Source organism: Ranitomeya imitator, chromosome 4 (genome assembly GCF_032444005.1).
Source record: "Ranitomeya imitator isolate aRanImi1 chromosome 4, aRanImi1.pri, whole genome shotgun sequence".
NCBI classification, from domain to species: Eukaryota; Metazoa; Chordata; class Amphibia; order Anura; family Dendrobatidae; genus Ranitomeya; species Ranitomeya imitator.
The window spans coordinates 332,659,981-332,675,706 of NC_091285.1; the positions used below are offsets into that span (position 1 = coordinate 332,659,981).

General features: G+C 47.6%; 1 protein-coding gene across 12 annotated transcripts in view; it reads left to right on the forward strand.

Annotated features, from left to right (window-relative positions):
• MLC1 (modulator of VRAC current 1) overlaps positions 1-15,726 on the forward strand; it is a 96,328-nt gene that overhangs the window by 73,928 nt on the left and 6,674 nt on the right. For 5 of the 12 annotated variants that reach the window (XM_069764949.1, XM_069764947.1, XM_069764956.1 and 2 more), the window contains one exon: positions 13,142-13,309. In XM_069764949.1, the coding sequence (XP_069621050.1) occupies positions 13,142-13,309 (168 nt within the window). Of the gene's footprint in view, positions 1-13,141; positions 13,321-15,726 lie in introns of all 12 variants that reach the window. The other 7 variants (XR_011320741.1, XM_069764952.1, XM_069764954.1 and 4 more) reach the window with 4 other exon arrangements.

Below are 15,726 nucleotides of genomic sequence, written 5' to 3' on the forward strand. Positions count from 1 at the left end.
CCCACGGGGATATATGTTCCAAAAGCACGAGCAAGGTCTCCAGATCACGTCGACTCGATCCAGGGATTCCATAACCTGTTGAAAAGGTCCATCTTGTTTCTTTTAGAATAGATGCTCCTCTCCAATGCAACAATATGGTCTACTTGCATCATGAAATCTCTTCTCGTTGGTGGCTCAACCCTAATCCAGAACTTAGCGATCAACTTTCGTGCAATAAACAGCAATCTAGCAATAACTGTTTTATACAAGTTATCAGTTACAATGTCCTCCACGTAACCTAATATGCATACCAGAGGGTCCCGTGGTACCGAACAATTGTATGTTAGTCCCACTTTGTTTATCACTACAATCCAAAACGAGGCCAGCCTAGGGCACTGCCACATCATATGGAAGATACCCGCCTCGGATTGCGAGCACCTAGGGCACTCAGAATTAGGTCTTAAACCTGCCCTGAACAGCATATCCGGAGTTCTATAGGCCCTATGAATAACAAACAATTGTGACAACCTCCCAGGCTCACTCATCGAGATCTTGGGCACGTATTCCAATATTGAGTCCCACCGATCGCCGTCAATCGCCCCCAAATCGGCCTCCCACTTCGCCCTGGCTCTGATAGGATGTTTCTCTAAAAAGGAAAATAGCAGGAACTCATATATTCCCGAGATCACCCCCCTTGTGCTTTCCCCCATAAGGATAAAGTCTAGCATCAGGTCCACCTGAATCTCTATAGGCCCCCTCCTACATTGTGCCCGATATGCATGAGAGATGCGATTATACTGATACAGTTCAGAGCTTGGCAGCAGAAATTCCTCCTGTAATGTCTTGAAATCCTTAATTCTACCTTGGTGCAAAACCTGGCTCATCCGAGAGATTCCCGCTCCCTTCCAAACCTGAAATCCCTCCATCTGTCTAAACTCCTGTAGGAGACAATTATTCCACAAGGGCGAGAACCTAGTAAGTGCCCTCACTCCCCTAATTCCCTTAACTAACTTTGTCCCAAACCTTTTGGATAAGCCTAATAGTGCAGAATTTAGTACCCTTCTCTCGAAAATGCCCACCCTCCAGGCCCTCACTCAGTACCCTTGACCCAATCAAATTCCTCAGACTGCAGGGTGTCCGCTCCCAACCCGATTCCTCACCCCATCCCCTAAAATGTTGACATTGTGCAGCCAAAAAGTATAACCATGGGTTGGGCAATGCCACTCCTCCTTCCGTCTTTGGTCTTTGTAGAATTTCTTGTTTAAATCTAGAACTTTTCCCATCCCAAATCAGCTCGCCAAATAGAGATTTAATCCTCCTAAATCTATTCTGCGATATCCACATAGGGGAGTTGTGTAGCACGTAGAGAAGTTGCGGCATCACAATCATCTTTATTAGATTTATTCTACCAATAACCGATAAATGTAGCTTTTTCCACGCCTGAACCTTAGTGCGTATCTTCCGCAAAAGTGGCGCCAAATTTAGTTCCTCAAAGCTAGTCAGAGGCAACGCGATCTGGATCCCCAGGTATTTAAATTTATCTACTAACCTCAGCTTTGTAGGAGAGTCCCGTATTTCACTATTCTCATAGTCCCCATCTACTAACATCATATTGGACTTTTCCCAGTTGATTCTCAAACCAGAGTAACTCCCAAATTCCTCAATAATGGCCTCCGCCCCTGCCAGGGTCTCCCCCGAATCCTCCAAGAATAGCAAAATATCATCTGCGTATAACGCAATCTTTTCTTCCGAAACCCCATACATAAATCCTTTCACCTCCCGGGAGCCTCTAATTTTCGCAGCAAGGGGCTCCACCGCCAGGGCAAATAGCAGTGGGGACAAAGGACATCCCTGTCTAGTTCCCCTAGACAGAGAGAAAGTCTCAGAAAGGACATTATTCACTCTAATTTTGGCCACTGGGGAAGAGTACAACAGCCGCACCCATGAGATGAATTTAGGTCCAAATCCCAAACGTTCCAACACTGACCACAAATAGCCCCACTCCACACAGTCAAAGGCCTTGTGGGCGTCCAATGATACCACAACCCTTTTGCCAACATTGTCCGAAGGGATTTGTAAATTTAAAAACAGCCTTCTCAGATTGAGTGCCGTTGATTTGTTTGGCATGAAGCCTGACTGATCAGGGTGTACCAATTTGTCTATCACCCTACTTAACCTATTTGCCAAGGTTTTTGCCAAAATCTTAATATCGGCAGTCAGGAGTGAAATTGGTCTATAGGATTCTGGCATCAGTGGATCTTTGTCGGCCTTAGGGATAACCACCACAATAGCCTCTCTCATCGACAAAGGCAACTCCCCTCTTTCCAACGAGCTATTATACACCCCTACCAATTTGGCCAACAGAGTTTCTTTCACGGTCTTATAAATCTCAGCTGGAATGCCGTCCGCTCCCGGAGCCTTACCCCCCGCAACGCCCGCCAATGCAGCCCCCAATTCTTCCTCCCCAATCGGTTCTTCCAACAATTCACACTCCTCTCTACTCAACCGGGGCAAATCAATTTCTTCCAAATATTTTGCCATATCTTCGGGTCCCCTCTCCACACTGGACGCGTATAATTTGTCATAGAATTTCCTGAACACTTCCAAGATCTGCACCCCCTGAGTGACCACCGTTCCCTCCTCCGTCTTAATAGAGTAGACATGTGAAGATTCTCTTTGCGCGGACGCCACTACCGAGAGCAAGTGCCCCACTTTTTCCCCCTCTGAGTAAAAGGTTTCTTTCTGGAAGGCCCTCAACCTCTCCGCCTTTTTCAAAAATAGCTGGTCAACCTCCCTCTGAGCTGCCCTCATACGATTCCGAGATTCCACAGTACGATGTTCCCCCAATGCCGCCTCTGCTGCCTTCAATTCCTCTAGGACACCCTGATCCCGCTCTCTGGTCCTTGTCTTATGTCTTGAGATGTCCCTAAACAAAATTCCCCTTAGATACGCTTTCATGGTGTCCCACACTACATGGCATTCTGCGCTCCCTTCATTGATCTTAAAAAACTCCTCTATCTCTGCCCCCACCTTTTCCATGTCCAAAATTTGTAACCAAACTGGGTGAATTTTCCATCCCGCCTTCCCCAAACCATCCTGACTTGACAACTTTAAAGAGACCTGAACAGGGTTGTGATCTGATAAAATCCTAGGATTATATTCCACCCCGTTTAACAGTTCGTTCATCCTATCGTTTCCCAAGGCGACATCAATTCTTGACATCGAGCCATATGTAGTCGAGTAACAGGAATAGGAATATGTGTTGACATTGCGGACCCTCCACAGATCAGTCCAGCCTATTTCTCTGAGATAATTACCAAAGGGAGTGTCATTACCGTCCCTACGCTTAGGTGCATGGTTACTCTTGTCCCAGTGGTCATTTGCTATATTATTTACATCCCCCACCACCAAAAGAGGGATCCCATCCCAACCTCTTATAGACTCCAATATGTCCTGGATCTTCCTTCCAGAGTATGGCGGAGGTATATACAATGATACTATGCATATTAAACGATTAAAGAGTTTACACACCAACAAAACATATTGACCATCCGTGTCAATTTTGACCTCAACTTCCTCAAATGGGGTATTAGTATGAATCAATACTGACACACCTCTCGCATAACTAGAGAACGTCGAATGATACGCCTTGCGCACCCATCTTTTCTGCAACATATCAACTTTTTCCTTCACTAGATGGGTCTCTTGCAGGCAAATCACCGAGGGCCTCTGTTTCAGTAAATACTGAAATATTGCTGCGCGTTTAGTGGCGTCCGCTAATCCCCTAACATTCCAGCTTATAATGTTAACATCCCCTCCCATTTCCTAGAAACAAAATGATTAGTTAGAGCAGTCTCCTTCAGGTCTCCCCCGATACCCACCTCCCCCCTCCCCGCCCCTTTCCTCGACTCCCCCATCTAAAACTCAATGGAGTTCAACTAGAACAAACTTTCTTTCTCTGTATGAGAACTGAGAGCTCTTGATACAACCTAGAACTAAGCCCTTTGCAGTCCATCTCTCCCCCTCCCACCGCTAACAGCATGAAGTATTCTTTGCGCCGCCGAGCACACTGTTTTATCCTTTTGAGAACATTCTGTCTAAAGACACAAGACAATTTCAAAAATCACAGTCATGGGGTATAACCAGATGAGTGGCGAAGTCACAGCGTCAGTCTCATCGGTTCCGATCCACGCCAGTTTTCTTGGTATTGGTATCCAGCCACTGCATAGCCTCCTCCGGATTCTGGAAAAAATGAACCCGGTCCAGCGCTACCACCCTGAGCTTAGCCGGGTATAGCATTGAATATTTTAGATCCAGGTCTCGGAGCCGCCGCTTGACTTCCCCGAACTTCATTCTCAGTTTTTGCACCGATGCCGAATAGTCCGGATAAATGGAGATCCGATTTCCGTCTATACTCAGTCCATCACTGATCCTGGCCTTCCTTAGTAGGGTTTCCCGATCCCGATAGTCCAAAATTTTTGCCATCAAGGCTCGAGGGGGGGATCCAGGCGGCAGGGGTCGGGTGGGGACTCTATGGGCCCTTTCCACGGAGAAGTGGTTAGTAAGATCTGCTCCTCCCACCGAGTTTTTAAGCCATGCCTCAATGTATTCAGCAGGATTATTCCCCTCCACCTTCTCCGGCACCCCAATTATTCTTAGATTGTTCCTTCGGGAACGGTTTTCCAGGTCATCTGTTTTAAATTCCAGTTCCGCAATGCGCTGAATGTATCTCTTTTCTCTTTTTAACAGTTCATTTGTCTGATCCTCCACACTGCCCACGCGCTCCTCCACCACCTCCACTCTTTTCTCCACTTTACGCATAGCAGAATTAAGGGACTTCATTTCAACTGTTAAATCGTCCACTCTTAGATTCAGTGCGGCCAGGGCAGATTTACAGTGTATAACGACTGAGAAAATGTCCTGCAGTGTAGGCTCCCCCACATTTGATTGCTGCGCACCCTCAGAGTCCTTAGCCTGTACTGGGCTGGCGGCAGGTGTCATGTTATTTGCCCCATGCATCTCCTGCATCCTCCCTGGAGAAAGCTGCTCCTCCACCACACTGAGGGTATCTTCCCCCCCTCTCTTCTGCCTCTGCAGGGGTTCCCTCTCTTCCGGCCCTTCTGGGCCCAGCAGCAGGGCACCCCCCTCCTCCGTTCGAGCAAACCTTTCCAGCCGGGCGATTACCTCCAGCCTCCGGCGGTATTCAGTACTGGCTCTGGCCGCCTCCTCCTCTGCCACGGCGCCATCTTGGATTTTCGCGCCAGTCGCGGGCGCCGACTGTTTTCGGCGCGGCATCGCCGCTTTACTCCTCTCCCTGCCTCCGGCCCTCTCCCCCGTGCCCAGGGGTCTTGCGGAGCGTCTCCGTCTGGTTTTCGGCGCTCGGCGAAGCCTTCAAAGGTAAAAACTTAGGAGCGGTGCGGGGAGAGAGACCCGTCGCACGTCCGCTCACATCGCTCGCTAGGCCACGCCCCCGGTGATCCCAAACTTTATCAGGGTTTTCTTAACGCCGCCTCCATTTTGAACTTTTGCCCCAGCAATACCCCACTGATCGGGAAAAAGTAGCCTTTTTGATTTCCCATCTGGAGGGGGACGCCTTGGCATGGGTTAATCCTCTCTGAGAGCGATACGATCCCGTAGTCTCCCTGTTGTCTGTATTCTTGGAGACTTTTCGTTGTGTTTTCGATGAACCGGGACATTTGACCTCTACTACTGAGGCTCTCTTTAACCTCCACCAAGGGTCCCTAACTGTAGGCCAGTACGCTATTCAGTTTCATACTCTGTCATCTGATTTGGGCTGGAATAATGAGGCTTTGGTGGGTGCTTCCTGGCGGTGTCTCTCCGGTCATATAAGATGCGAACTTGCAGGTCGGGCACCTCAACTGCCCTGGAGGATTTGATTTCTCTGGCTACCCGTATTGATCTTCGTTTCCAGAAGCGTGCCAAAGAGAGAAGACTCCTTCGCCCTTCACCTTCCTCTCGTAGACCATCCAGTCCTAGATCCAGCACGTCTTCCATGGCGTCTGCTCCTGAACCGATGCAAGTCGATCGTCTCAGGATGTCGGAACAGCGACGTAAGGAAAGAAGTACTCAGGGTCTTCGCTTTTACTGCGGAAGTGCCTCCCATCTGCTGCAAGCTTGCCAGAGCGTCCGGAAAACTTCTCCACCTAGGTTAGGTAAGAGAGGCCTCCCTAGGTGTAAATCATACCTCTCTACCCCTTACTTTATCTGTTTTATTGCATGTTGGTGGTAAATGTTTTTCATTAGCCGCTTATGTAGATTCGGGCGCTGTGGAGAATTTTATTAGGCTTGAGGAGGTCATTAAATTCTCTGTTCCTGTGAGAACCTTAGAAAATCCCCGAATCCTCGCATCCATAGATTGTAAACCTTTACAGGAGACCATTACTCAAGTTACACATGAGGTGGAGCTTCAAGTAGGAGCTTTGCATAGGGAGAAAATTGCATTTTATGTTTTGGCCCGTCTCTCTCATCCGGTACTTCTTGGTCTTCCATGGTTGCGGACCCACGAGACCTCATTAGATTGGCATAATGGTAATATTTTGCCCTGCGGAGAGTTCTGCCGGGGGAGTTGTCTGCTGCCGGTGCGTCCAGTAGGTGCTTCTTCTCCTTCTTCTTTCTCTTTCGGATTGCCCTGCGTCTATAGTTCTTTCTCGGATGTTTTCTACAAAAGGAAGCCTGAGAGTCTTCCCCCGCACTGACTCTATGACTGCCCCTTTGATCTCGTTCCTGGAGCTACTCCTCCTAGAGGAAGAATCTACCCCCTCTCACCTACGGAGACGCAGGCCACGTCGGAGTATATTCAAGAGAATCTTGCTAAGGGTTTCATTCCGAAATCCTCTTCTCCTGCTGGAGCAGGCTTCTTTTTCGTAAAGAAAAAGGATGGCTCTTTCCTTCCTTGTATTGATTACAGATGCCTAAACAACAAAGAACAAATACCCACTTTTGCTCATTCCTGAGCTCTTCGACCGCTTGAGGGGAGCACAGATATTTGCCAAGCTTGATCTGCGTGCAGCTTATAATCTCGTTCGAATTCGTGCTGGGGAAGAGTGGAAGACAGCATTCAACACTCTTGATGGTCACTACGAGTATTTAGTTATGCCGTTTGGCCTCTGCAACGCTCCTGCGGTATTCCAAGAGTTCATTAACGACGTGTTCCGGGATCTCCTCTACTCCAGTGTCGTGGTCTATCTATACGACATTCTCATCTTTTCTCCTAATCTCTCCACTCATAGACAAGACGTTCATCAAGTTTTGCAACGCCTAAGGGAGAATCACCTTTTTGCCAAGGTCGAAAAATGCGTCTTCGAGCACTCCTCTCTGCCCTTCCTTGGTTTCATTGTCTCGAAGTCCGGTGTGGAGATGGATCCCGAGAAGGTATCTGCTGTTCTCAACTTGCCTCGTCCTATTGGAATAAAAGCAATTCAACATTTTCTTGGCTTTGCCAATTATTATAGACAGTTCGTCCCCCACTTTTCTTCGATTGCCAAGCCAATTTCTGCTCTGGTTCGCAAAGAAGTCAACTCCAATAGTTGGACCTCTGAAGCTGAAGACGCTTTCCAAAGTCTGAAGCAAAGGTTTGCTGCTGCTCCTGTGCTTCATCGCCCAGATGCGAATAGGCCATTTATCCTCGAGGTTGATGCAGCATCCATTGGAGCTGGTGCCGTTCTTTTACAAAGATCTTCCTCTAACCACTTAGTTACTTGCGGCTTCTTCTCCAAAGCTTTCACCTCTCCTGAACGGAATTATTCCATTGGAGACAAAGAATTACTAGCTATCAAGTTAGCCTTAGAGGAATAGCGCTATCTTCTTGATGGAGCCATTCATCCTTTCATCATATACACAGATCACAAGAATTTAGCCTATCTTCATTCTGCCCAAAGGCTCAATCCTCGGCAAACCAGGTGGTCTCTGTTCTTCGGACGGTTTGACTTTGAACTTCATTTTCGACTTAGCAATAAGAACGTCAAGGCGAATGCACTTTCCAGATCTTTTTTGCCAATGGATGTGGAGGAGAGCCCGGCACATATCATCGATCCAGCTAGGGTCATCACTCTAGCCCCCCTGAGAGTGATCTCTCCACCACCTGGCAAGACGTTAGTCCTGGATCAAGACAGAGAGAGTTTTGCGTTGGGGCATTCTTCTGAGATTGCAGGTCATGTTGTAGTCAAGAAGACACTCTCTCTTATCTCTCGCCATTATTGGTGGCCGTCTCTTCGTCTTGACGTCTCGGAGTTCATTTCTTCTTGTCCTTCCTGTGCCAAGAACACAATCCCCAGACAACTGCTGTCCGGACTTCTGCTTCCATTGCCTGTGCCTTCTGTCCCTTGGAGCCATATTGCTATGGACTTCATTACCGACTTGCCTCGTTCTTCTAATTGTACTGTCATCTTAGTAATCGTGGATCGGTTATCCAAGATGGCCCACTTTGTTCCTTTACCTGAACTGCCCTCTGCTCCAGAGTTGGCAAGAATCTTTTTACTCCATGTCTTCCAGATTTCTCTTCCGCTTATCATCCACAATCCAACGGCCAAGTGGAACGAGTCACTCAAGTTCTAACTTCTCTGGTGCGGTAACCCATGTTACAGCCAGGGGGACGCTGTGTGTTTGCTTCAGGATGTGCTTGGAGGCATAATTATGGTGATCAGACAAAGTCCGGCAGGATTGTAAATGGCCGGTATGTGTCGCAGAAGTGCTCTGCGCTGTAAGCCCAAAATGATATGGTTATGCTGGGACTTATAGTTCCAAAAGAGTTTGTTGTGTTTACTTATAAGGGCGTGCTTATACAGTTAGCTGGTGAGCTGGGCGGGACTGGCTAACCACACATACTCCCATTTAGGGGAGTGGTTACAACCATATAACGTGATTGAGGTCTGGCCACATAGTCCGAGTGTATGGATCTGTGTTATTACGAAGTTGACAAGCGTCTTGCGGTGGATCGGCGGGTCCACGAAGTCTGCGGTGCAGTGCCTTGTGGAGAGTAGTTGCAGTTGCAGCAAGAGGTTCCGCAGCAGCTTGTGATCAGCACCCGGAGGTGTTAGTGGTGTGTGACTGCAGCAGGAGCTGTGATAGCACCAGCAGGTGCTGGTGAGGTGTCGTGAGAGGACATTGGTCCAGAATGTGCAAACTCTTAAAGGGCCAGTGCCGACCTAAAAAAAAGAGACTTTTTTTATGTGTGAACTCGTGCCTTAGAGTACTGTGGGGAGTCCACGGGGTGTACCCCAGGGAAGGGGTGGTGTCCCAAAAAAGGGAGCGGTAACCCAAGCAGGGATGGTTGCTAAAAAAAGGGCGGAGTCCCAAAAGGGGGCGGTATCCCAAAAGAGCATAGTTGCCTAAAAGGGGGTAGAGTCCCAAAAGGGGGTAGTGACCCTAAAGGGGATGGATTCCCAAAAGGGGGAGAGGCTGCATCTACAGAGCCTGAGACGGTTTCTGTGTTGGGGAAGCTACAGTTCCTACTGTGGGTCTGGACTATCCGAGGTGCCGTGGTCCCAAGGACAGTGATCGCAGTGAGGCAGCTTTCCCCTGTTAACCAGCACTGGCAGGAGTCAGTGTGTGCAGCCGGAGCTCATGTAAGGTAACTCCAGGTAACAAGGGGTTACGGGCAGACACGGATCTGCCATTGGAACAGACTGTCGGTTGTTAAAATGTTCCGTTGATGTAATGAAATAGACTGTATGTCATGTGGTTTATGATGTCTAATAAACTAAATATACTGTTTAAGTGGAGAAATCATGCCTGAGTGCTTAAATCCCGTGCCAAGCGAGTGTTCCCCAACCCACTCAGGTAGCGTTTCACCACACTTCCTACCTCTGGCACTTCTCCAATGCTCACCAGGATGATTGGGTCTCTCTTCTCCCATGGGCTGAATTCGCTTATAACAATCACCCCAGTGAATCTTCTTCCAAGTCTCCCTTCTTTGTAGTCGTTGGGCAACATCCTAGTGTTCCTCTTCCTGTTTCTCTCACCTCGGATGTACCAGCGGCGGACTTCTTGTCCTTGGAATTCTCTAAAGTCTGGAGGGAGACTAAAGAGGCTCTTGATAAAGCTAGTTCCAGAATGATAAAGTATGACGATAAGAAACGCCTGGACGCTCCTCCATATTGTCCCCGGGATAAGGTTTGGCTCTCTTCACGTTATATCAAACTTAAGATTCCCTCTCACAAATTAGGTCCTCATTACATTGGTCCCTTTCAGGTCTTAAGTCTTATCAATGACAGATCCTACAAATTGAGATTACCTGCTTCGCTACTGCAGCGCCCCAGAGACCTGGTCATTGCAGTATGGCACTCTGCCGCTAAGGGGTGTGGCGGTACGTCTGATGGCACTAAGGAGTTCTCCTGATCAGGTATCACCAGAACACATTACACTTCACACGCTGGCCACTAGGGGGAGAAAAAGGCTTTATTTATTGGGCCACTCCTCACATTGGTAAAACTAGGGGCTGGGGAGGAAGTTAGTCAGAAGCTGACTGGGTTGGATTCAGGCAACATCCCGTGGCAGGGGGTGTTGCAGGGAGAAGGCACAGGGGGGTCCCTGTCAGGCGTGGGAACCTGGCAGGTGCCTAGCGAACAGAACGTAACGGAACCGCGCCTGCACACCCTGCGGCGGTATCCAGGAGAGAGACATGAAGGGAAGGATATTGTGGAACAGTGTAAACGAGATCAAGCACAAAGGAGAGCCAGTAGGAGTCGTGCCGAGAGACAGAGGCAACATCTTACTGAGGCGCGTAGTCGGTGGCCGGAACTCCGCAGTAGTAACTGACTTCAGGCCTTACTTCAAACTCCGCCGGACAGTTAATTATAGGTTGGCTGTCTATTTTACTACACCTACGAAGACATAGGGGGCAACGCGTGGAGAGGGGCGTCTCTAGGGTCCCGGAAGAGCTCCGAGCCTTCCCGTCATACGGGTGGCATCCTAGCCATAACATACCTGGGGGACGTTAGAAACTAGTAACATCTGGAACCAAAGAACGAGAAAGCTGTAGAGAACGAACGAACATAATAGCAGTTGTGAGGACTATTCCGAATGCTCAGCAGGGTAGGACTACAACACACAGGCGCTAGTGGTAGGCAACAATTTCCATCTGCGATGGAAACTCTGGATGTGCCCCTCGGACCGGCCGGTCTCAGAGAGCCCTGTTAAACGTACTCTGGATTGAGGATCCTGAAGCCTTCAGTAAAGAGGTAAAGAGACTGCAACCTTGTGTCCTCGTTATTGACTGCGCTTTACACCATCACCATCCAACTTACTGGGAAGCCCTGGGGGCATACTTCACCTGTGGGAAGGTATACAATCCAGCTGCCATTCCATCACCCCAGCGGACCCCATAGCAGCGTCGGTCACCCTGACCGAACACCACAGGTGGCGTCACGAACCCCTGACAGACTGTACTATCACCTTTATTGGGCACCCCTTAGCAGGGTCACGGACCGGGTCTAGCCACCGTGACAGCCTCAGAACCGAACCAGAGAGGCCCGGTACCGAAACGCGTGGCCCTGTGCTTTCCTAATGCTTTCCATGTATCACTTTTCAAACCCGCAGTCTTTAATTGTTTTCACTCTTCTCCCTCTCTTTCTCCTCAGCCCAGCACTTCTGATGGTGTCTTTAATGTAAAGGATATTCTTGACAAAGACACTGTTAGGGGGAGAACCTTTTTTTATTGATTTGGAGGGATTCGGTCCTGAGGAGAGATCGTGGGAGCCTCGGGAGAACATCAATGCTCCTCTTATTATGAGGAGATTTCTCTCTAGCACTAAAGAGAGGGGGAGTAAAAAGGGGAGTACTGTCACGGCCTTGGATACTTACCTGCCTTCTCCCATCCCTCGGCACGCTCCCGACTCGGTCCCTCACCGTTCCTCCTCTTTCTTCTCCAGGTCTCGGCGCGTCCTATCTCCGCGCATGCGCAGTCGTGCCTCCTCTGCCGCTGGATTCCCTGGGAGGTCGCGACCTGATTGCTCCTCCCCAATATGGCGGCGCCCATCAGGTATTTCTTACCGCCGTCTTCCTAGGTGAGATGCCTGTGCTTCTTAGGGTATCGCGTAGCATATCTTGCCAGTGTCCTCTTTGTCCTCAGGCCCCTCTTTGTCTCATCTGTTCTAGCCCTGTGTCCCAGCCGTTCCAGTCCTTTGTCTCTCCCATGCCAGTCCAGAGTCTTTGCCGTGCCTGCCTTGTGTCTCTGCCGTCCCTGTCCTGTGTCCCTGCCGTGCCAGCCCAAAGTGCCAACCGTACCTGCCCAGTGTCTTTGCCGTTCCTGCCCTGTGTCTCTGCCGTACCAGTCCAGAGTCTCTGCTGTGTCTGCCTCGAGTCACTACTGTGCCGGCCTTGTGCCACTGCCACACTCGCTCTGTGTCTCTGCCATATCTGTCCTGTGTCTCCGCTGTGCCACACTTGTGTCTCAACCCTACCAGTCTGGCATCAAGTCTTGCCTCCCAGTTCTCCCTGCTTGTATCCTTTACCTCTGGTTCTTTGTCACCTTTCCTCTCCTCCTTGTAGCCGCCCCTTTGGCTCTAGCAGTTGTGTCTCCATCCCCCTTGCCCCCTTGGGCCTGCTCCTAACGCTCCCTGAATAGGGGGTGGTTCCATCTGGTCCGCTCGCCCTCAGGGGCTCTAGAGCCACGACCCAGATGGTCCACTCTCGGGTTCTCCCTGAATCCTAATACATAGCCTGCAGTATTTCTTGAGTTGTCTACCATTAAGCATATCTGGGACATAATTGCCAATTGTAAAGGCAGCTGCCAGCAGTGGATCTTGAATTTGTGTGCACAAATGTCTTCAGCGTGGCACAACATTCCTCAGACAACCATTAATACCTCAGTGATAGCAGCCAAGGCCTGAAATTGTGTGGAGTCCCTGTGTGTGGAGCTCATACTCAATACTGAATAAATTGAAAAGTTTTCAAAATATTGCTTTTATTTTTCTTCCTTTGCATTTCAGTAACATATCTGTCAGTCCTGTGGCTTCCATAATTCCATGACTTTTCTTTTTGAGTGTTGCAATTTCAATGTTGAGGAGAGAACCTATCTATACATTTTTTATATGCTGTGTACTAGCTTGTCATAAAATATGTTTTACATATTGACATAACTTTAGTTTATTGGGGAATTTTTTTTATATTTGAATGAGTGACTAGTTGACATTACCTCTTCTAGCATTTTCATGAAGTTTTGCTCTTACTCCTGATGCTGATCCTGTTGATACAGGCAGTGCTTACAAATGTAACTGTTATCCAGTGTGTCCATTACAAATCACAGATGAGGTTGCGGGATTCATTGTGGAACGTGTCGCATGAAGACAAGTCTGATTACAGGAGTAATAAAGTAAGTGTCAGGTAAATGGAAGAAATACATTGTGCCATTCAAATCCATCAGTAAAAACAATATGTATAGTGCACATGGCATTATATGATGGAGAGACACATGCTTGGGGAATGTAATGTTTTCTTTAATAACATAAGCATTCAAAAAACAGACTGGAATATCCAATATTGCCCAAAACAAATAGACGAGTACAGTTTTATTTCCTACTAGCTGAAGAGCCCGGCGTTGCCTGGGCATAGTAAATATCTGTGGTTAGTTATAGCACCTCACTTCTCTTATTTTCCCATCACGCCTCTCATTTTCCCATCACATCTTTCATTTTCCCTCTCACATCTCTCATTTTCTCCCTCACACCTCTCATTTTCCCCCTCACTCCTCTTATTTTCCCCCTTACTCCTCTCATTCCCCCTAACACTTGTCATTTCGACCTCACATCTGTCATTTTCCGATCACTCCACTATTTTCCCTCACTCCTCTCATTTTGCACTCACACCTTTTCATTTTCACCTCACACCTCTCATTTTCACCTCAGTATATACATGTTTGTCATCTCCCTTATATATAGTATACACCTGTATGTCCTCTCCTTTATATAGTATACACCTGTATGTCATCTCCCCTGTATATAGTATATACCTGTATGTCATCTTTTATATATAGCATATACCTGTATGTCATCTCCTGTCTATAGTATATACCTGTAGGTCATCTCCTCCTGTATAAAGTATATACCTGTATGTCATCTCCTCCTGTATATAGTATGTACCTGTATGTCATCTCCTCCTCTATATAGTATATACCTGTGTGTTATCTCTCCTGTATATAGTATATACCTGTGTGTTATCTCCCCTGTACATAGTATATATCTTTATGTCATCTCCTCCTGTATTAGACCTCGTTCACACATTATTTGGTCAGTATTTTTACCTCAGTATTTGTAAGCTAAATTGACAGCCTGATAAATCCCCAGCCAACAGGAAGCCCTCCCCCTGGCAGTATATATGAGCTCACACATACACATAATAGACAGGTCATGTGACTGACGGCTGGCGTATTTCATATATGGTACATTTGTTGCTCTTGTAGTTTGTCTGCTTATTATTTATTTTTGAAGGATAATACCAGACTTGTGTGTGTTTTAGGGCGAGTTTCGTGTGTCAAGTTGTGTGTGTTGAGTTGCGTGTGGTGACATGCATGTAGCGACTTTTGTGAGATGAGTTTTGTGTGGCGACATGCGTGTAGCAACTTTTTGTGTGTCGAGTTGTATGTGACAGGTTAATGTAGCAAGTTGTGTGCAGCAAGTTTTGCACATGGCGAGTTTTGCGCATGGCGAGTTTTATGTGTGGTGTCTTTTGAGTATGTGCAAGTTTTGTGTGAGGCAACTTTTGCATGTGTTGCAACTTTTATGCATGTGGCAATTTTTCCGCGGGTGCAAGTTTTGCGTGTGGCGAGTTTTCCCTTGAGGTGAGTTTTGCACGTGTGGTGAGTTTTACGTGAGCCTAGTTTTGCATGTGGCGAGTTTTGTGCGTGGCGAGTTTTGAGCGGCGACTTTTGTGTTTCGACTTTTATGTGGCGAGGTTGGTGTATGTGTGGTGAAATGTGTGCTGAGGGTGGTATATGTGTTCAAGCGCGTGGTAGTGTGTGGCGCATTTTGTGTGTGTGTTCATATCCCCGTGTGTGGTGAGTATCCCATGTCGGGGCCCCACCTTAGCAACTGTATGGTATATACTCTTTGGCGCCATCGCTCTTATTCTTTAAGTCCCCCTTGTTCACATCTGGCAGCTGTCAATTTGCCTCCAACACTTTTCCTTTCACTTTTTCCCCATTATGTAGATAGGGGAAAAATTGGTGAATTTGGGGTTAAAATTTCACCTCACAACATAGCCTGTGACGTTCTCGGGGTCCAGATGTGTGACTGTGCAAAATTTTGTGGCTGTAGCTACGACGCTTCCAACACTTTTACTTTCACTTTTTCCCCATTATATAGATAGGGGCAAAATTGTTTGGTGAATTGGAAAGCGCGGGGTTAAAATTTCACCTCACAACATAGCCTATGACGCTCTAGTGGCCCAGACGTGTGACTGTGCAAAATGTTGTGGCTGTAGCTGCGACGGTTCAGATGCCAATCCCGGACATACACACACACACACACACATTCAGCTTTATATATTACATTTCTGGTAGGTACGAGATTGGACTCATAATGTGTTTTGCAAATTTAAAAGTTTGGATCAATTAAGATGCTTGGTCTTGGGATATCTCACAACATTGGGAAATTATTTGTCAGAGATTGTTATAGGATGGAATTACTGTATATATCCTGTTTCTAATGCAATTTTTGGAGTCAAAGCCAGGAATGGAAAGTGAGGCCACATTTACACTGCAGTATTTGGTCAATATTTCACATCAGTATTTGT